This window comes from Scardinius erythrophthalmus, assembly GCF_964197995.2.
Source record: "Scardinius erythrophthalmus genome assembly, chromosome: 19".
Lineage (NCBI taxonomy): Eukaryota > Metazoa > Chordata > Actinopteri > Cypriniformes > Leuciscidae > Scardinius > Scardinius erythrophthalmus.
Genome location: NC_138239.1, coordinates 6,770,333 through 6,793,029, shown reverse-complemented (window position 1 = coordinate 6,793,029; position 22,697 = coordinate 6,770,333). Strand labels below are relative to the sequence as shown.

Here is a 22,697-nt window from a genome sequence, read left to right as displayed (position 1 = left end):
ATTATATAACGGCGGCGATAAAAGCGTGTTCGGTTGAACGTGAATCCGGCAATGTTTTATTACATTGGCTGTTGTACGTATCGCAGCAGTTCAGGAATAAATTGATTGTTGAGTGCCGCTTAAAGGTTAATTCTCTGTCTAGTTTGAAAAGAACCAGCTACACTAAACCATACCCTAAACCTTACTGATAGTGTTAACGAAAGCAAACATGAGTTAAAAACACATTTGCTGAAGCAACCATGGCATTTTATCTTCTTTGTGAGTCTTTGTCTTCAAGCTTTTTTATAGTGACTCATGTTTCACGGGACTCGTACCCAAGCGCTCCGCATCGCAAGTGCAATGCTGTCCAAGGTAAGCTACTGTTTAAGATTACCAAGTCAAAAAAGTCATACATATGGAGCTGATTATGTGATGCCAAACTTTATTAGTTTACAAATCATGCACTATGGTAAATTAGTAAATTAGAATTCATAACATAGTATTGTGCAAGAAACCACACAAAATAAGAATTTATTAATCAATAATCTGCTTTGTAATAATAAATTGTGTTAAAAGGAATAAATGTTGTTGGTGTTTTACTGCCACTAGTGTTCATTTCAACTGGAAATGGCAGTGAATTGTATAAATAGATACATTTTTAGAGTTTTGCAAAAATATTGGTAGGCATGCTGCAAAAAGCCTTATGTTAAAGGATGCCAACTAAAGTCCTCTATGGTCCTGGGGGCCCACAGGACTGTACACAGACAATATTAATTAACTAAACTTTATTATTGTAAGACATTAGCTAATTTAGCATTTAATTTCCCTGCCTGACAAACCAAGCATACACTATCTTCCTTTCAAAGATGGCCTATTGACTAGTTTGTCATTTGAAAATTGGTTTCTAGTGTTGCTACTTGCTATGCAGTTGCTGTAGTAGCCCGTATCATCTGTCAGGCAAAAATCATACGTTTGTTTAAAAAAGTAATAACATACCTCTCCTCAATAAGATGTTTAATTTGAGGTATAAGTTATGTCCGTATAACACAAATGGTGCAGGATATTGTGTCAATACTTACAAATCCCTAACTACGATCAACAGTAATGTGCATGCATCAAGGGCAAGGCTATTTACTCAAGATCTGATGGACAAAAAAGCAAAGAGGCTAAATCAAATTGAAAATGTAAGCATAATCTCAGACATTCGTAATTAGTCTCTCTCTTACTAATTTAGTTGGAATCAATGTAGGCCTAATGTCACTTCCGTATCTCATTACAATAGTCTCTCTCTCTCTCTCTCTCTCTCTCTCTCTCTCTCTCTCTCTCTCTCTCTCTCTCTCTCTCTCTCTCTCTCTCTCTCTCTCTCTCTCTCTCTCTCTCTCTCTCTCTCTCTCTCTCTCTCTCTTTTTACAGAAATTCCTTCCTGCGGCAGCTGGACAGACATCTCAGGCTCCAGTCACGCACTGAATGTCTGTCTGGGGTGCATTTCCCGAAAGCATCGTTAGTCCGTTAGTTCCGTCATTATCAGCATAGTTCAACGAGTCTGTTTTTCCCCCGAAACCATATTCCAACCAACAGTTGTGTGGTTGGACGAACTACAGCTCTTGACCTGTGGTTTTGTTTGCATGACATGTGGACTTCCCCCTGTGGTGAAAATCAAGTTTTTAATGTTGTTTATGCCTATGTGGTGTTTTTAATATTGTTTAAGATGAACCATGTGTCACGGTTCATGAATCGGCTGTCTCATTTCTGATGTGTGTGTGTGTGTGTGTGTGTGTGTGTGTGTGTGTGTGTGTCTGTATATGGGTGTAGTGATTAGTGTCGCCAGCTGTGATCAATCCCCGTTCCCTTTATATGTGCAGTAATTCCCATCTCGTGTTGTCAGATCGTTGTGGTTTCCCGGTGTCGTGTCCTGTTCCCGTGTGGCTCTCTGTTTCCCTGCTGTGGATTTCGTCGTGTGGATTCGTTGTGTTTCGTCACTTCGTCTGGATGTTCCACTGGTTCCTGGTTTTCCCGAGCACGCTGATCACTTCACCACCACCGGATGCCATCGAAGTCCCTGTGCCACAACCGTCATCTGAGTGTGTTTTCCCCGACCTGTGTTTGTGCGTTTCTGACCACCTAATAAACGCCTTTTTACTTGCAATTGTATCCGTTCTGATTTCCTCACACCATGTCCAAATTCATAAGTCAACACCATTGCTGAGTATTTTCTCCTTAAAACTGCAGTGAACCAAAGACAGTCTCAAAAACACGGTTTGAAATCGCATGGTGTTTCTGTCGTCACAAACTACCTTGTAACCAATCACGTCAACGTGCGATTATCAACGAGTGGATCTCTGAGCTGGTGTGAGTGAGTGGAGGCAGGGCTAATTTGCATATTCATAGAACCGTATAATAAATGAGGCAAGGGTGTCGAGGTAAATTCAAGCTATTTTAAGGCATGAAGACATTTTTTTCAAGGAAAAAACGTTTAAAAATGTCATGTAGGTGATCAAAGATTAGTTTTAGGGGATAAAATTATTGACTACAGGAGGACTTCAATGAATCCTTATCTTGAGCAAAATAAGCAAGCTGACATTCAGTACAATCTATAGGCTATCTTTTATTTCGAATACGTCTTTTAGCTTGTCAAGAGATTTACAGCCCCATTTTTGGAGAGTGCGCATACACTGCGATTTTTATCCGCTTTATCCGCAGTGTTCGTGCCGACTGGCAATCGGAAGGCGGGATGAATTTCTGGCATGTCCGAAATTTTGGTCGCCCCTCATGAGGTTAAGTTGAAGCAGAGCTAATAACCGATTGACCTAAACTCAGTGTTTTTCCCTCACTGCGAGAAAGAAAATGAAGAGGGAGATCTTTAAGTTCTGTAGCTATCAAAGTAGCTGCAATTTCACAAACTGTTGCTCCAGTTTGTGTTTCAAAATGGATAAACCATATTACCCACATCTTCCAAACCAACTGCGTGTTTATGGTACAGGCCTACTACGGCACCTCTTTCATTAATTTACATTAATTTACTTCTTTCACTTTTCACTTTCACTTTATTTACTCATTTCTTTAATATTTGCTTAATTTTTATTATCACGGGAAATTGTCCATCATCTGGAAATTGGTGCTATAAAAAATATTGGAATTTTTTCCATTTTAAACCATGAAGATGAGTTAGTGGGTATCACACAAACAAAGTGCAAACTTTGCATGAGAGTTGTGCCTGTGAAGAAGTCTCAAACCCCAGTCAATTTTTCACTCTAGGCCTACTGAATTATATTTTGCAAGGCTGTGCGATCGAATGTGTGCATATACTCGCGTACGTGTAAAAAAAACGCACCCCAGGAAGGTAGATCTGCAGGAACAGGATTGGGCACTCCTGATCTAGCATTAGTTCGATCTCAAGCATATTCATTAAAAGAAGTTATTAGTGACATCATTAACCAACATGGTTGAACAACAAATTTGCGCAAATATACCCTACGGTTAGCTGATTTTTTTACCCTGCTAATCCAGAGTTCTCACAAGAGCACAAGTTGAATTTGCTCAGCGAGTTACTCTGGTGTCGAGTAATGATGCTCATTAAATATGCCCTTGTATCCGAGCTGCACCAATCACATCGGGTTATCTGATATAGGCGGGCCAGAGGCGAGCTAAACAGAAGACGACAGCGCTGCGACGTCAAAGTCATTAGTAAACATTGCAAGATGGCTATGGATGAACACCATTTGTTTGAAACGGCTTTGGCCGCTACAATGAAAGATTTAGACTTTTTCTCTTAAAGAGGAACAGAAGACGGCGCTCGAATCGTTCCTTTGCAAGAAGGACGTTTTTGCTGTTTTGCCGACCGGATACGGTAAGAGTCTAATCTACCAGTTAGCTCCGCTGGTAGCTAAGCGATAACTTGTTGTGATTGGTCGTAGTGTTATCCAATTGCGTGCAGTGAGATTTTCAAATGCATGCCAATTTTTGGTGCCGCCCTTCGAGCTTGCCGATTTTCATTAGTCGACGCCAGACCATTAATCTTTCAGATTTAGGTCTGGATTTCCAGGCTATGATTTTTTAACGTGACTAGCTGATTCCTTCAATGATGCATCATATACTGGTAGTTAAGCAGCGAGTTACGTTGTTGTACAGGAAACACACCCCTGCTCTTTTTCTGATGATGAATTTTTGTTGATCCTCTCCCTCAGAGGGCAAATGACAAAAAAAAGTAATAACAGGAAGAAGAAAGAGCAGGCGAACTCTATTGCCCTTGAAAAGATATAGTACGTTCACCTATTGATTTATTGACTAAACTATGTCTCTTCTCTGGGCAGAGAATCCATGGTGAATGAAGAGGACAGTCATTTACGTCCAACCCTTATTATCATGCTGAAGACCTCTTCGCTGAAGCAATCTGCCAGACAGCACTCTTACAAAACAGACAACCACTATTTCTGATTACTGCTCTTACTTTACACCAGTACTCTTTGAAGCATGAATGATAAAAGAGTGGTTACAGTCAGTGAATACTAAGTAGCCTAACATTTATTGTCAAGATCCAGAATGTGTTTGACAAAACCAAAAGGGCTTAAAACATGCTCTTAAAGGTGAAGTGTGTCATTTCTGTACCATCAGCTGCCCTAAATGAATTATAAAAAATAATGCCAAACAGGATACTATAAAGTTAGGGTTTGGTTTACGGTTATAGTTGCTTGTAATTATGCATAATTTACTGTTATTACTATAGTACGTATGTAACGTGTAACTATGTCATGTTAAAAAAAAAACATTACCCTTTTGTGTGCCAAATCAAAGTCATGGAATTTGACCAAAATGCATTAAAATTTTCAGAAATGAAGCATAAAAATACAAATGAAATCAGAGAGGACCCCTGCATGACTGCATGTCAAGGTAAATAATCTATTAAAAATATCAAGTAATTTGACTTTTATTGTATGACAAGGCAAAGTTAGTCCAGATTGTAAAATGCCATGTGGTGTGACACTCCAGAAATGTGGTGATATTTATATATTCATAATTCATGATAGCCTATGTGTCATCTTGAAAATAATGATTAGACAAATAATTCATGAATGATTTTCTATTATAAAATGTTTAAAATAAATGTAATTGTATTATATGTATTATATGTACAAAAACATAAAGGTTACATGCACTTTATTTTAAGTTGTCCTTATTACAGTGTAATTATGCAATTAAGTACTGAGTAATATTAATTAGCAACATGTACATATTGGTAGGGTTAGGATTAGGGTTTGGATAAGGGATAGTTGCTTGTAATTATGCCTAATTTATATACTATAATAAGTATGTGAAACGAGGACACTATAAAATAAAGTGTTACCCAAACTTTCTTTGAACTGTACAGTATATCATTGGCTATGCAAAAAACGAGCTGAAATGGAATAGCCTACATTCTGAACGGTGTAGAAAAGTTCTGGGCTTGAGGGTCATAAGTTGCTGTTCTGGCCACCAAACAACACCAGCAAGTGTGAAGAATGGTACGAGACAGTGATAGCATAACAGGCTGGAAGGAGAACAAAAGGAAACAAAGCAATGTGTAGAGCAGATAGGTTTAGCCAAGAGTGACGGTAGCGTAGCTTAAAGAGTCTGGTGCAGTAATTGGGCCACATATGAAACACAGCATGTGTCCTTCTCTCATAGAAAATCCGAGAGCACCGTGAGAAAATTCTCTCATGTGCCGGAGATCGATTTCACACAGAGTGCTAAGGATTTGCTACAGAACCATATGGAGTGAACTGAAATAGACTTGGCTTGGGATATTGGACTAGGTTTGGCCTGAACCTCAGCACTTTTCTACTGGATGTTCTGTGCAAGAAGCATTGGTTTTGAGCAGGGATGCTCAAAGCTGAGACCAGCAACTCAAAACTTGCATTCAGAGGCATTTTATAGTGCTTTGTTCTAGATTTAAAGTTGTGTTCTTACTTACTGGCATGGGAGAGATTCAAACTGTTGTGGCTTACTGGAAGTGATAACAGTTTACAGCAACTGTGCCTCTGTGGCTTTAGATAAAACATGAATTAACCATTATTGTATCACTCACATTAACAATTAGGAGTGGAGAAATTACACTTGAATGCAGAATAGCTACGTGAAGCGAGCCAAAACTAATTTTGTTGGGCAAAATAGCCTTGTGGCACCATCTCAGAGCTACACTCTCACTCTCAAAGGCAAAGTCTCATAAATATTTGAAGAAAACAATAGGCTATAGAGACACAGCCGCATGCCTCTAAAGTATTAAAGTGTAACATATGTGCACTAAAACAGAGAGAGCAATTAAAGAATGGACAAACACTGTATATTCACTTTTGCTAATCATGTCAAGGCAAAACATCTCTATCTATCTATCTATCTATCTATCTATCTATCTATCTATCTATCTATCTATCTATCTATCTATCTATCTATCTATCTATCTATCTATCTATCTATCTTTGTCTGTCTATCTATCTATCTATCTATCTATCTATCTATCTATCTATCTATCTATCTATCTATCTATCTATCTGTTTGTCTGTCTGTCTGTCTGTCTGTCTGTCTGTCTGTCTGTCTGTCTGTCTGTCTGTCTGTCTGTCTATCTATCCAATATATGCCTGGTCCAAAGCATTTTCCAGAAAATATATATATCACACTTTTCACTATCATATCCCTCTTTCATTCCCACCTTTTCTGTGTTGAATATTTCAGTGACTCCTTTAGACCCAATCCTTTAAGATTGTATTTACCAATTACCACTAGTTAGCATGAAATAGTATGAAGATCGTGTGCTTTGTCCCTGCAGTGCCTTTTACACACACACACACACACACACACACACACACACACACACACACACACACACATGTCTGGTTCACTATCTTTGTGGGGATTCTCCATAGACTTAATGGTTTTTATACAGTACAAACTGTATATTCTGTCTCCTTACACTAACCCTACCTCTAAACCCATCACAGAAAACTTTCTGCATTTTTACATTTAAAAAAAAATACAATTTAGTATGTTTATTTACCCATTCCCCTCATGGGGACCACTGGCTGGTCCCCACAATGGAGGTGATCTCAGGTTTTACTATCCTTGCGGGGACATTTGGTTCCCACAATGTAATATAAATCAAACGCACACACACACACACACACACACACACACACACACACACACACACACACACACACTGTGTCTCCACTTTTGTAGCCTAATAACGACTGCACTCCACTGGTGCACTATAACTTCTCCGTTATATCCGAATTTTTCTTTTGAACAGGTTCGTTTTATTGATTCATTCGAACCGAATCGCACAGCGTTTGTAAATCACATGAGTAAAACAGACAAATTCCGTTACTAAAGTAGTATCTAAAAATGTATTTACCACAATAATAAAACGATGATAAGTTAAACGGTTGGTTTTTATAGAGCTGTTCATTTAAACGAACCGATTTACTAAAATGAATCGGACCTCCAGTGTTTACTATCATCTGTCCGGAGCAGCGTGACGCCCCCTGCTGTCTGATGCACGAAAGTAAACGCGCTGGGCAAGTTTCACACAACAACCCTGAGAGACTCCTCAGAGAAACGTGTGCTGGAATTTGACTCGGGTGATGCTCTCAACAGCGGGTTTCGTATGGTTATCGCTTGTTACATGAAAGCTGCCATTTTGCCCGTTCAGAGGTAAAATGAGCAGCACGGATATCCAGGATTCGGGAGAGGAGCCCTGCTTTCGCCTGGAGACCCTACCGGGCAAGAGCCCACACCTACCGGGCAAGAGCCCGCGCCTACCGGGCAAGAGCCCGCACCTAACGTTACCGGGCAAGGCGTCTCCGCAGGTGAACAGCCGCTGGGATCAAGCGCCTCAAGTGACGGCCAACGGGCTCCATGACATTGAGGATCGGATTTTACGAATTACAGGCTATTATGGCTATAACCCCGGTTACTCCAGCCACAAAAGTAAGTGTTTAAATACACACGCAATAAAAAAATTAACCTTTTGTAATGGTGTCGAGATCAAGTCTGTTCACTGTGGTGGCCTTGGACGATGATGTGAATGTGGAGAAAACACATGCTGTGTGTCTCATCTTGCTTTGTTCACAAGTTATGTGCGTGCTGCATAAATAAATATGATCAACACATGCATTTAGTCGGCAAAACTTTCTGAGTTTTAGAATAGGATGGAATGTAGAATAAAACAGAATATGATGGGGTGAAATTACTGGATATAGCCTACAGTATCGGTCAAAAGTTTGGAAAGATTTCTATTTTTAATGTTTTTGATAGAAGTCTCTTATGCCCATCAAGCCTGCATTTATTTGATCAAAAATACAGAAAAAAACGCAATATTGTGAAATATTATTAACATTTTAAATAATGGTTTTCTTTTTTAATATACTTTAAAATATAATTAATTTATGTGATGCAAAGCTGTATTTTTAGCATCATTACTCCAGTCTTCAGTGTCACATGATCCATCAGAAATCGAAAATGGAACCTGTGGTGTTTTTTTTTCAGAATTCATTGATGAATAAAAAGTTAAAAAGAACAGCATTTATTCAAAATAGAAATATTTTCTAACAGTATAAATCTTTACCATCACTTTTTTTTTCACTTTAACACATTCTTGCTGAATAAAAGTAGGCTATTAATTTGTAACCTTTTGAACGGTAGTGTATTGTTACAAAATATTTAAATTTTAAATAAATGCTGTTCTTTGTGAATCCTGAAAAAGTATCACAGGTTATATAAAAAATATTTAAAGTTTCTAAAATTGATAATGACTGAGTATCAAATCAGCATAGGGATTTCTGATGGATCATGTGACACTGAAGACTGGAGTAATGATGCTGAAAATTAAGCTTTGCATCACAGAAATAAATTATATTTTAAAGTATATTCAAACAGAAAACCATTATTTTAAATTGTTAATAATACAAATACATTAATTTAAATTGTTAATAATATTTCACATTATTACAGTTATTTTTGATCAAATAAATGTATGAGCATAAGAGACTTCTTTCAAAAACATTAAAGATAGCAATGTTTCCAAACTTTTGACTGATACTGCACATAATATGAAGGAATAAAAATATAAAGAATGGGGGAAATTAGATTTGAGAAATCAGATTGAAAAATGTAATAGATATATAACAATAAAATATAATTATAAAATGCCACTTTGCTTTACATAGTTTAGATCCATCAGAGTGAAGTAAATTATGTCAATAAAATATAAATATCTTACAAATTTCTGCAGCCAATTGTGTTGTAGGCTAAATACATTTTTATTGGCTTGTTTTATGAATGAATTTTGTTATAATATAAAATAAAGCAAATCATATAGCATACTCATATATGCAATGATAATAAGCCATTTTGCATACAAGTAAACAAGAATCACAAGCAATATATAAAGCAAGAAGTGTGATCAGACAGAACGCAGCAGTAGTAGACACTGATTTACTGAACACCTTTTAAAATGACAACGTGAATGGAGTAGTGATGATTGGATCCTAATTATAGGTCTCTGTGCCTTTCCTGAATTTCAATACCCTCAGTCTAGTGTAATACAATCGAAAGAGTCTTGACAAGGACAGATTTAAGGTTCCGCTTTTGTTAGCAGCATGCAGGATTTAAATGTAATACATGAGCGGTGGTGTAGTGGCCTGTGTCCCTGGTGTGCCGTTATTACTCTGGTGCAGTAAGTACATGAATCATAATGAATATCAGTATGTATGTGTGGATGCGTTTGTGTGTGATGAAGTCCCTGAGGATGATGGATGGTAATGATAAATCTGTACTGTATTCATCTTTGCCACTCGCACATCACACACAACGGGCTGTGCCAGATATGCCAATTAAAACAATAAAAATCTTATTGAAATGGCTTTTCAAATGAAGACACACACAAAAAAAGTTATTTATATGAGCACTTAGTTAAAAGCTAAAAAATACTGTGATCAGCCAAATATAACCCGAACAGGTTTTTCAGAAGTTTTTTTATGCAAAGGTGTCACATTGAAATGTTTCCTCTGAGACTATGTTTTAAGACCTGACTCAGCACCAAATAAAGTACAATAAAAAAGTACAACCGTTACTTTAAAAAAATAATGTGTTACAATATGTGCGTTACTCCCTGAAAAGTAACTAACTAACTTACTTAGTTACTTTTTATAGAAAGTAAAGTGTTACATTATTTTTGCATTTATTTTATTGTTTTGCTTTTTCTCAACTGGGCTGTGCTTGCTTGTTAGTTTTTATAAAAAATAAAATAAAAAATAAAAAGTTATAATTTTGCCAAATGTAAAGGCCCTTTCACACCAAAAGTGAAAAGGATAAGCCTCAGGCTGCAGGAAATGCAAATTCAATCAATAAACAGGAAAGCAAAGTTACTTGCATTACTCGATCCTTTGTATCATCATTTCACTTTTTCCTCCTCACTTTAGGACTTTTTGACAATGCAAGGTGCTCAAAGGATACAAAAGAGACACTGCACTCCTCCTTCCTACCTTTAGATGTCACTGCTGGACATTGTTATTTTGTTAATTAGGTGTACTAAATGCTCAGTGTATTTCGTTATGTTACATTTGTTTTATTTTTGTTCTATATTATGAAAAATCCATAATCTCTGATGTGTCACTTGTTATCAAAAAGGTAAAGCTTTAAATAAAAAAAATCACACATTTTACCAGGGCTTAATTTGTGCAGGAACATGAACAAACATCTATATCTATATCTATATCTATATCTATATCTATATCTATATCTATATCTTGGGGGAACTTGTGATGTAGCCCATTGCTTTCGGAGAGAGTTATTTGTGTTGTTGGACATCATTTTATTAAATGCTGTGAGGAGACGCAGAAGAACTGATGAAATATGGGGCCTTAAACAGGCGCTATGCTCATACGCCGGTGTTTTGCCTAATTTCGACTCCCTTCCACATTATTACCACCCTAGTTGAGGCCGCTCCCTGATTGGTTATTTCTGACCCCGGGGTAATAATCTGGCAGGGGTAAGAATTTGGCACAACATTTGTAGGTAGCCTCCGCAAAATGACTAGAGTTTAAAATACTGAATTCCATACAAATGTCAAGGGCTATGTTTGTCGAACCTTTTGTTGGGATTAAAGGTGCTGTAGGTTTTTTTTTTTTGACTGTACTAAAATATGTACCATGTTTGCAGAGATTTAGGAAACATGCTACAGTATGTTCACATGCTTCTTTCTCCGAGAAACAATGTTACAGCTAGTTATTCTACTTTGAAATGTGTGTTCCGTGTTGTAATGTCTGTTTTTGTTTTGGTCTGTGTGATTCTGCCCATTGCCAATTTACCCAGTAGTATTTTGACTCCCCGGGTTGCCAGTCGGCAGAAAACACAGCGATGGAAGCCACAGAAGCCAGCAAACGAACTGGATCAGAGATTGCAGATTCTACCGGACCTAAAAAGCCTCAGCGTCCATCTAAAAAGCTTTAGGACCAGAGGCATATTAAAACGCGGATACCTGAACTAATCAACTTACAGTGTAAGGCTTGTCACCTTCCATTGTCCATGGCACTCGTTCCTGTTGCATGTCCTCAATCTGGCAACCCGCGTGAGCATTGAGTCTGAGGAGGATGGGGCGCGAGAAAAAACCCCTCAAATATTTAGAATTTGTACCGCAGTACCCGTTTCAAACACTAGCTGTAAATATTACATATTGCACCTTTAATGCATAATGCTGGCCATGGTGTTTTTACATGTACAACTGGTCACAAGTTCTCACAACAAATCATAAGTATGCGGAAAAAAAAACGGTTTCTTAACGCGCATTTGAACTAACACAAAACACAAGATCATCTGTGTCTAAAGCATTACATTTCTATGTTAATTCTTATATATATTATTATATTATATTATATTATAATATATTTGCATGTCCGTTTCCATCATAGACTGTAAAAAAATATGGACGATGCACCTTCACTCTCTTTCATTTTAGAGAAGTGAAGCTGCCAATGTCCAAATATGGCGCTGACATCTTGTAGCCGGAGTCTGTGCATTAGTGAACATGAGGTAGAGCCGCGATATCAAGGTCCTGTCCACACTCCTGCAGAATCAGTTAGTATGCAGTTTACTGCTGAACAACTCATTATATCGGAGTGAAATAAACAGTCGTGGAAATATAGAAATTAAAGTTAAAGCTCCAATCTCATCCTGAAAATCCTGAAAAAGTCCATTGGTGCCTCATTGACTACTTTGCTCAGAGAAGCTGTCAATCACAGCTGTCAATCATGACACTCCTGTTTTTATAGTATCAAATAGCTAACTAAAATCAAACTTATTTTAAAAGCGAACACTTGAGCTTACAACAGTGTGATAAAAACTACCTAAAATGACAGAAACCATCTTTGGAAAAAAAATGTTGAAGTGTAATTTGATTGTTTAGTTTGTCTCACATCCCTTTAGATTACATGGAGAGGGCGGGGCTTATGACCTATACTGCATTTGCATCTGCGACTTGTGTGGCACACTTCTTATGCGCATTTTCGAAATGCACATCAAAATAGTTGGATGGAAAACCGACTTGAGATACCGCGTGTTCCGTTACCTTTCCCTTTCCCTACCCCACTAACTTGCCCGAAACACTAAAATTTTGCTAATTGCCCCAAAAAACGCTTTAAACCGATTTTGCATTAGAGCACGAAAGAATCATCCGGCATAACTTTGTCAGAAACAGTCTGTTGGTGTCATCTGTTGTCTTCTGACCTCTCATACATGGAGATGCCTGAGTCAGTGATCATCTAAATGTATCTGCACGGTCGCTCAGACTGCAGACCACCTCGCCTAAGAGAGCTATTTTTAGATACAAGTCTAATGGGACTCTTCTCATCTGCTTAGCCAGAGCGGCGCTGTTAACTGTGGGCTCACATGGGAGCTTTACAGACTTCAGAACGGACCGCTGACGCAAGTAATCGTCCTTGAATCACCTTAAAAAATTAAAAATAATGTTCACACTAGTATCTAGGCATGTGCCGGTATCACATTTTCATGCTGCGATTAATTGAGTGATCTTTTATCACGGTATACGGTATTATCACGATATTTTAATTGCACATGAGAAACAGATGGATTGGGGGGGGGATGTAAAAAATTAAATAAAACTTGCATCACAAGGTGTAATTGTGATTGTCAAAACAATACCAAATTTTGGTAACTAAACTGAATTTTATTAAGTTTAGTGACAACATGTTACAATGATTACATGGTACAATGACTGGTAGGCTATACTGTTTGTATTGCTTAACACAAATTTTACGATTTCAATTCAATACTTGGGATTTGATTTAAATCTTGATTCAATATTGACTAATTTTGGATAAATATTAGATAGCCCACATGTTATTTTTTTCTCAAAAAAATATCTCACAATGCTATGAAACCATATAGAGCCCTATATCAGCTGGTATTATTAAAGGTTACAAATAACTAATTAAATCAAATATAATGTGGTTTTCATTATAATAACAATTATGTAATGACACAAGTAAAAATATAATAAATATGTAAAAAAAAAAATTGCAGTGCACATATTCAGCAAAATACTCTTCTTTATCTATTTGTTTTAGTCATCTAACATGCTGCTGGTCATTAAATTGTTTAAATGTAACGTTCTGTGACACAATTGTTCTCCTGTTTCATATCAAAAGTAACCTGCTCTGTCTTGTTTGACGGTCTTCGTGTCCTCTTTGCTCCGCGATTTTTCTCTGCGTGAGAAAACGGATGTGTCGTCGCGTGTGAAGAGTCTCGCGCTGAATGCGTCGAGTTGGCAGCTCTGCTTTTAGAAGCGGGATGGATCCGGTTAGATCGGCGGCGGCCATAGACTGTAGGCGGCGGCGTTCCTCCTTCCACCATGCTGCTTCTTCATGTGACGACTGTTTACATTAGACTAGAAGTGCGCAACGGCCGAATGCTTACACACGTGACGATTGTTTACATCAGAGTGCGCACGTGTTTCGCGCAGCATAAATACGCAGTGTTTGTTTAAGCGGTTGATGGAAAATAAGCTATAAAGCGCGTTCTAAAAATCAAAATTCGGAAGTATTATTTTTCACGGTATTTTGAAGTGCCCGCGATAACAATATCGTGCATATTCATTACCGCGATTTATCGCATTACCGAATACCGGCACATGTCTACTAGTATCTTTAGTGTCAAGTGTCATTTAGTGGCAATTTAGTCTCATTTTGTTTTTCTAAATATGTCTATACAGCATTTTTTTTTTTAAGTTTTTTTTTTTTACTAAAGTTACTATTTGCTAACACTTCACAATAAGCTTCCATTAAATATTAAAAATTTGGAGACTTTAAAATAGCATTATAGGTGCACTTTATTATTTAATGCATTAACTAACATTAACTAATACATTTGTTACATACTAACAGCAATACATTTGTTACAGTATTTATTCGTCTTTGTGAATGTTTCATTGATAGTTCATGTTAGCTCAAGTTCCTTACTAATTATTAAAACTATTTCTAATTAAGGTTAGTACACAGACCAATCAGAACACAGTTTAGAGATGATTCATAAATAGCTCTACTATTGAATTCCTTTTTATTTAATAAAATGTTTGCATAATTTGTGTTATCCCTTGTTCATGCAAAGTCATCACAAAATGATAAGGATTTATGCTGATGTTGTCCAAAACCCCACTTTGCCTGGGGCCTTTCCAAACTTTTTGGACATCTCTGTAAACTTCTCTTACTGGCATTGAGATTTTCAGACATGCTACTAACTTTCCTGGGTTTGTGGAGGTGATCTTAAGCCATTATCATAAAACCTCTTAAAACCATTTTCAGTCTTAGTAAATCACTGATCAGGGATTGTTCATGTGCTGCAAGATCAGCACAAAATTGGCTGAATGCTTTATACTTTGTGCACTCTTGTGCTGCCCCCATCTGGTCATTTAACATAAATCTCTTCACTCGTTCATAGATTCAGGCTGATGTGGTGATGGTCCCACTGACACGGACAAATTCTGAATTATTCTACTTAATATTTTCATATTTTACTTAAGATGTGGCTGATTCTGAGAGAAGCTATCAATACGGATCAAGGCTAGATGGGGCAAATCTTGATCATGTGCACATTTGCTGCTACCAGGGTTCAGTTAGTGGTTAGCATTAGGGTTAGGGAATGACTATTTGGCCATAACATAAGGTTTTAGTTCAGAGAGGAGCTGCAACCCCTTTGCCTGGACACAAGGTGTCACTCCTCTCTTTTTACAGTGGTTGTACAGAGGTATAATATACTGTGCCGGTAGAAAGCTAACAGTTATTCCTATTTGTGCAGCCCTTAAAGAACCAATATAGACATGGCTATTTTTGCTCATGGACACTTATTTACTTTTTTTGTGAGCCAGTCACCTGAGCCATAAATATGATATATTATTTTTATATGGCATAGAAACAGTTTTTGCCTGCATGGGGCTGTAGTTACACCATCTACCAGCAGGGCTTATAGGTAGGGTAGGCAATTTCAGAGAGGCTAGCAATAGCAAGCTAGCTTCGAAAGCATAAGACCCCGGCACCCTCCCTTCAGAGAGTCTTCAAAGACACACATCCACTAAAACAAATGAACACACACGCCAGAGTATGCAGCGTCACGAGAGATGACGTCAAATAAGCCATGTCTCAAAGCACATTGCAATAATAATGAACGTAAAAAACTTACAGAGCTCTTTTATATGGAAGCTTGTTTCCGCCACAGAATAAAACATTTTAAGAGATAATTGCGACTTTTTATCTCACAATTGCGAATTTACATCTCACAATTCTGATTTTATTTCTCAGAATTTCGAGATATAAAGTCAGAATTGCGTGAAATAAAGTTGCAATTGCGTGTTATAAAGTCAGAATTGACTTTTTTTCCTCGCAAATGCAACTTTATATCACGCAATTCTGACTTTATAATACGCAATTGGGAGATAAAAGTCAGAATTGCATGATATAAAGTCGCAATTGCGTGTTATAAAGTCAGAATTGTGAGATAAACTATTCTGAGGTAAAAAAAAAAAAAGTCTGTCTTTTTTTTCCCTTAGAATTGGACTTTATATCTCACAATTGTGAGTTTATATCTTACAATTCTGAGAAAATATGTCAGAATTGCGAGATATAAACTCGCAATTGCGTGTTATAAAGTCAGAATTGCGTGAATTTATATCTCAAAATTCTGACTTTATAACACGCAATTGTGACATTATTTCACGCAATTCTGACTTTATATCTCGCAATTCTGACTTTATAACACGCAATTGTGACATTATTTCACGCAATTCTGACTTTATATCTCGCAATTCTGACTTTATAACACGCAATTGCGACTTTATTTCACACAATTCTGACTTTGTATCTCGCAATTCTGAGAAATAAAGTCAGAATTGACTTTTGTGAGATAAAAAGTCGCAATTATCATTAAATTTTTTTTATTTTGTGGCGGAAACAAGCTTCCATACTTTTACCACCTGACTGCTGCAGATTCATTTCACCATTGATAGCGTTGACATAAAATTGCATAAATCCGAGTCTGAGGACGTGAACAGCTCTGGGTTGATAGTGTTGATAGTGTTGTAGAACGTCACGGGTTGCCTTCTCGTCATGGTGTGAACGCAGCATTATCTTGTTGTTTTGTGCCGCAATATGTTTTGATAGCTTATTATCTGGAAATTTGTGATATATCCAGCTGCAGAACCACAGCGCCAGCGGTTTCAGAACAACAGAATGAAAATGGGGGCGGAGCTTATACAGTCTAAATAGAATTGCGCTACCTATACATTTAATTTCATTTAATTTGACTGTATTATGTGATAATATTATATTTGTGTAATTTATGTGTTGTTACAAATAGTACTTAAAGACACATAATAAGGACATTTATTTAATGTCAAATATACTGTAGTTATTCATATAAAATCCAAAATAAACATTTAATGCAAAGCCTCTATATGAAAACCAGTTAGACATTTGACAACAGAACAAGCATGAAAATTCAGTAAATTAGTTTAATGATCAATGTTAAAATGCCTTGATTATTAGGGCATAAAAAGTCATAATTATGAGATAAACTGTCAAATTATGAAATAAGTCATGATTATAAAAAAATAAAACCGAAATTATGAGATACTAAGTCTTAACTATGAGATAAACAATTATTTCATTAAAAAGTCGAACAATATTTTCGTAGTTATGACTTCGTATCTCATAAATAATTTCTACTTTTTGTCATAATGATCTCATAATGCTTTTTATCTCGTAATTGACTCATAATTTTTACTTTAGCAGATAATTATGACTTAGCATGTCATCATTATGACTTTATATCTCATGATTATGATATGATTTTAGAATCTCGTAAAATCAGTGTTTTATGTCATAATTGACATTCTAATTATTATTATTTTTATGTGGTGGAAATTGGCTTCCATATTTGTTCACATATTTGTTAACAGGAAAGACCAGGTGGGGTCCAAACAAGTCTGACCATTAGAATTTCTTTTGAAATCTTCTGAGTCTGAAGTGATAAAGACAAGAAAGTATATATTTATGGAGATCACGTAGCTCCTCGGCTCTTGAAAGTTTTTTATGGGATTTTGACCGATTGGTTATGAAATGTGTGTAACACTCAGCGCGTGGGTGCACTATTCTACTCTTGTCTCGCACTCGTCTTGTAGAACGCAGCTAATAGACGTGCATAAAGGACGCAGCAGGTCTGTGGACAATGGTGGAGGAACATGGCACTGATCTGAATGACAAAGGTGCTGAATGGGGCCGCGGTGGCAATATCGAAGGTGGAACACAAGGGCCAGGCGTTGCTATGGCAGGGATGAGAGAGGAGGGGGTGTTGGGACGAAACAACAGGCATTTCAAATGGCAGGTGTCCGTTTGAAAAAGACAGGTTGAAAATAAGACTTCTACTGAGTATAGGTCCATGTGCGTGCTTTTTATTTTCCGTACAGGAGTGCATGAATTCTGTCGCATAATGGAAGTAGATTATAGTTTAGTGAGTGGAATATATTAATAATAAATCAGCAAGAGAAAAGTTAAGTCATTAAAAAAGCTGTGGTTTAATTTTCTCCTTGGCATCACAATTCACAAAATATATGCTGTCCTGACACAAAATCCATCATCAAGTATGTGTGAATATGTAATATAATCTTATACTTGAACTGCGGAAATATAATCTGTCTTTTAAGATTTCTCTCTCTATGCACTGCTGGAGTGTCTCTGGCGGTGAAGAGCAGTATGCATGTGCTGCAAACACAGGAAAGATATCGACACACATGATTGACGCTGGGAAGGAGACAAGAGGCTGTTTTTTAATGGATGTCAATGGAGGAGAGGCTTCACTACGCTGAATAAATCGCTTCTGTGAGGAAATAGCTGCATTTAATACATTGACAGCCTGTCCGCTAATGTCTTCATTAGCAACATGTTCAACATCTTCAACATGTTTGCTCTTAAACAGTAGTTTTGGATATATCTATTTTTAGAGTTTACACACAAAAAAAATGCTTTTTGATAAGAGAAGTCATGGACAATTGCGCGACAGGTATTAGTTTATGGAAATTCAAGGCTTTCAAGGATGTAATGTGATTGGTTATCAAGGCACATGCCATTCTCCAATGGTAGAGCCACGAATTCTTGTATCAATATAACCGTCTCTGCTTCATCCAAACCTTTTTCTTTTTACTGTAAAAAGCAGTCTAAACACTTTTATCAGCATTTCTTCTTGCCCGTTGTGCGCCATGTTTGTTTACTTTAAAGTCACGTTTGAGCACGAGAGATTTAGCAAATTTCCCGTGTTCACACTCGGGTCATTTGTGCGAACAAAACTCTGAACAAAACTGTGGTCTGTCACATTTTGAAAATCTGATAAGATTTTTAAAAATCTTTTAGTGTATGCCAGTCTTTAAACACCGAAAATTCATTGCTGAAAAGTCACCTTTGCCATGCATAAATTACATTTTAAATAGATTAAAATAAAAATGCAGCCTTGATGACCATAACAAAAAAAAACAAAAAAACAAAAACTACCAGCTCAAAACTTTAACGGTAGTGTTTAGACATGTTGTGTTTGTCTAACTGGAACATACCCATAATGCCATTACCTACACCTGGGGTTACTCTAATAGGACACCTGTGTGAACTGAAGGGGAGTTGACTTAATCCACCCACTAAAAAACACCTTGGGAGCAGTTATTACAAAAATGAGGAAAGTGAAGATAGGCCCAGTAGAAAGTTTAACATCATCTGTTTGCAGATGCAATGATGCAGATACAGAATGCAATAAAATCCACACATTTTAAATGTGGCTTAACTGTCCAAATACTTCTGGGGGCCACATTGTTTTTTACGATCAACTCAGTTCAGTGTCATTTTGACATAGTGCCAGATCTTTTTGTCACTAATGGAACCATTTGTTTCAAACTGTAGTCAAATGTGTGATCAATTTCCTAGTCAGACTGTAGCAGTATGTTATGTGTACTTGAGTTAACAGTAGTTGAGTGGGTGTATGTGGTTGTTGGTGTATGTTTTTATGTATGTGTGCTATGTTATGTGGACCAGCCAATGGTCTTTTGAATAAAATTTCTTCATAAACATTATTAATTAATATAATAATCTTAATATATAATTACTTAATTAAAATTGTATTTTTATTTATTTTAATTTATATATATATATATATATATATATATATATATATTAATGTATATATATTTCACGAGTTCACATCTACATATAATTAATACAATAAGTTTATGCGTATTTGGCATGCTGTCCGGGGGGAGGACTCCGAGCTCGGAGTTAGGCCCGAACCCAAAGTACTCCCCCCAGTTGGTAAGTGTAGATGGAACTGGAAGTGTAGATGGAACTGGAAGTGAGGAGATGGGGTGGAGGAGGGATGCTGACAAACTTTCAATGAACAGAGATAGGTCTGCTGTGAATTTATACTCTGTCATTGAGTTGATTACTGATTAATCTCCAGCTGTGCATGATTTGGTTAATTATCTGAACCTGCTCCTCCCGAACTTTGTTAAATAAAACCTCATATATATATAAATGTGTATATATTATATATACACTCACCTAAAGGATTATTAGGAACACCATACTAATACTGTGTTTGACCCCCTTTCGCCTTCAGAACTGCCTTAATTCTACGTGGCATTGATTCAACAAGGTGCTGAAAGCATTCTTTAGAAATGTTGGCCCATATTGATAGGATAGCATCTTGCAGTTGATGGAGATTTGTGGGATGCACATCCAGGGCACGAAGCTCCCCTTCCACCACATCCCAAAGATGCTCTATTGGGTTGAGATCTGGTGACTGTGGGGGCCATTTTAGTACAGTGAACTCATTGTCATGTTCAAGAAACCAATTTGAAACATTTTTCCAGTCTTCAACTGTCCAATTTTGGTGAGCTCGTGCAAATTGTAGCCTCTTTTTCCTATTTGTAGTGGAGATGAGTGGTACCCGGTGGGGTCTTCTGCTGTTGTAGCCCATCCGCCTCAAGGTTGTGCGTGTTGTGGCTTCACAAATGCTTTGCTGCATACCTCGGTTGTAACGAGTGGTTATTTCAGTCAAAGTTGCTCTTCTATCAGCTTGAATCAGTCGGCCCATTCTCCTCTGACCTCTAGCATCAACAAGGCATTTTCACCCACAGGACTGCCGCATACTGGATGTTTTTCCCTTTTCACACCATTCTTTGTAAACCCTAGAAATGGTTGTGCGTGAAAATCCCAGTAACTGAGCAGATTGTGAAATACACAGACCGGCCCGTCTGGCACCAACAACCATGCCACGCTCAAAATTGCTTAAATCACCTTTCGTTCCCATTCTGACATTTAGTTTGGAGTTCAGGAGATTGTCTTGACCAGGACCACACCCCTAAATGCATTGAAGCAACTGCCATGTGATTGGTTGATTAGATAATTGCATTAATGAGAAATTTAACAAGTGTTCCTAATAATCCTTTAGGTGAGTGTATATATATATATATATATATATATATTTGTTTTTTAATATGTGTGTATATATATATATATATATATTTGTTTTTATTATTTATTTATTTTTCACACATTTATTTATATAATTTAATACATTCACTGCCACTGGTCAGTTTATTAGGTACACCTAGCTAATACCACGTTGAAACACCCTTTTGTCTTCAGAATGGCCTTAATTCTTCATGGCACAGATTCAACAAGGTGCTGGAAACATTCCTCAGAGATTTGGTCCATATTGACATGAGAGCATCACACAGTTGCTGCAGATTTGTCGGTTGCACATCCATGATGCGAATCTCCTGTTCCACCACATCCTAAATGTGCTCTAGAGGATTGAGATCAGGTGACTGTGGGGGTCATTTGAGTTTAGTGAACTCATTGACATGTTCAAGAAACCAGTTTGAGATGACTTGAGCTTTATACATGGCGTGTTATCCTTCTGGAAGTAGCCATCAGAAGATGATACATAATGGTCATGGGATGGACATGGTCAGAAACAATACTTAGGCAGGCAGGCATTTAAATGATGCTCGTTTGGTATTAAGGGGCCAGAAATGTGGCAAGAAAATATCCCTCACACCATTACAGCACCAGCAGCCTGAACCGCTGATACAAGGCAGGATGCATCCATGCTTTCATGTTGTTTGCGCCAAATTCCGACCCAACCACCTGAATGGTGCAGCAGAAATCGAGATTCATCAGACCAGGCAACGTTTTTCCAACCTTCTATTGTTACATTTTTGTGATCCCGTATAAATTTTAGCCTCAGTTTGTTACCTCTTATCTGACAGAAGTGTCACCGGTGTGTCTTCTGCTGCTAAAGTCCCTCTGCTTCAAGGTTGGACGTGTTGTGTGTTCAGAGATTGTTGTGTGTTCACAGATGCTCTTCTGCAGACCTCAGCTGTAGTGAGTGCTTATTTGAGTTACTGTTGCCTTTCTATCAGCTGATCCAGTCTCGAACCATTCTCCTCTGACCTCTGGCATCAACAACGTTCACTGGATATTTTCTCTTTTTCTGATCATTCTCTGTAAACTCTAGAGATGGTTGTGTGTAAAAAAAAAAAAAAACAGTAGATCAGCAGTTTCTGAAATACTCAGACCAGGCCGTCTGGCACCAACAACCATGCCACGTTTAAATTCACTTAAATCACCTTTCTTCCCCATTCTGATGCTCAGTTTGAACTTCAGCAGATCATCTTAACCATTTCTACATACCTGATATTTATATAGTGATTGGCATTAACAAGCAGTTGAACAGGTGTATCTAATAAAGTGGCGAGTGAGTGTATTATGTAATGCTTTAATGGAATTGCAAAAATGTAAACTTGGCATGGCAATTTTGTAAATGGAGCTTGAGGTAAGTAGTTTTAAGTTTTAGCACCCTGACGCGTTGATCAATATGCCAATTCATGTTGCATTTTTATTGGCTAGTCAGTAGACGTAAGTCATTGCAGCAAATACATTATGAGATGATCATGCTAAATTTCGGACACTGTCAGAAAATTATCGCAGGCTATCTTTGGTTGCAAGACAGTGACAATGGCCGTCGTTGAACCTCTCTCCCTGCACAACTTATGACCGCAGTTTAGGAGCCACAACCACAGAAATCACCACTGTTGGTCATCTTTCATCTGGGACAGCCCAAAATTGTACAGTGTGTAC

The 22,697-nt window shown here is 37.4% G+C and overlaps 1 protein-coding gene across 2 annotated transcripts in view; it reads left to right on the top strand.

Annotated features, from left to right (window-relative positions):
* The first annotated feature begins 7,560 nt into the window (after positions 1-7,560).
* slc35f4 (solute carrier family 35 member F4) overlaps positions 7,561-22,697 on the top strand; it is a 37,551-nt gene continuing 22,414 nt past the window's right edge. The window contains exon 1 of one of the 2 annotated variants that reach the window (XM_081347368.1): positions 7,561-7,938. In XM_081347368.1, the coding sequence (XP_081203494.1) occupies positions 7,668-7,938 (271 nt within the window). In that variant the 5' untranslated portion in view covers positions 7,561-7,667. The remainder of the gene's footprint in view (positions 7,939-22,697) is intronic. The other variant, XM_081347367.1, reaches the window with a different exon arrangement.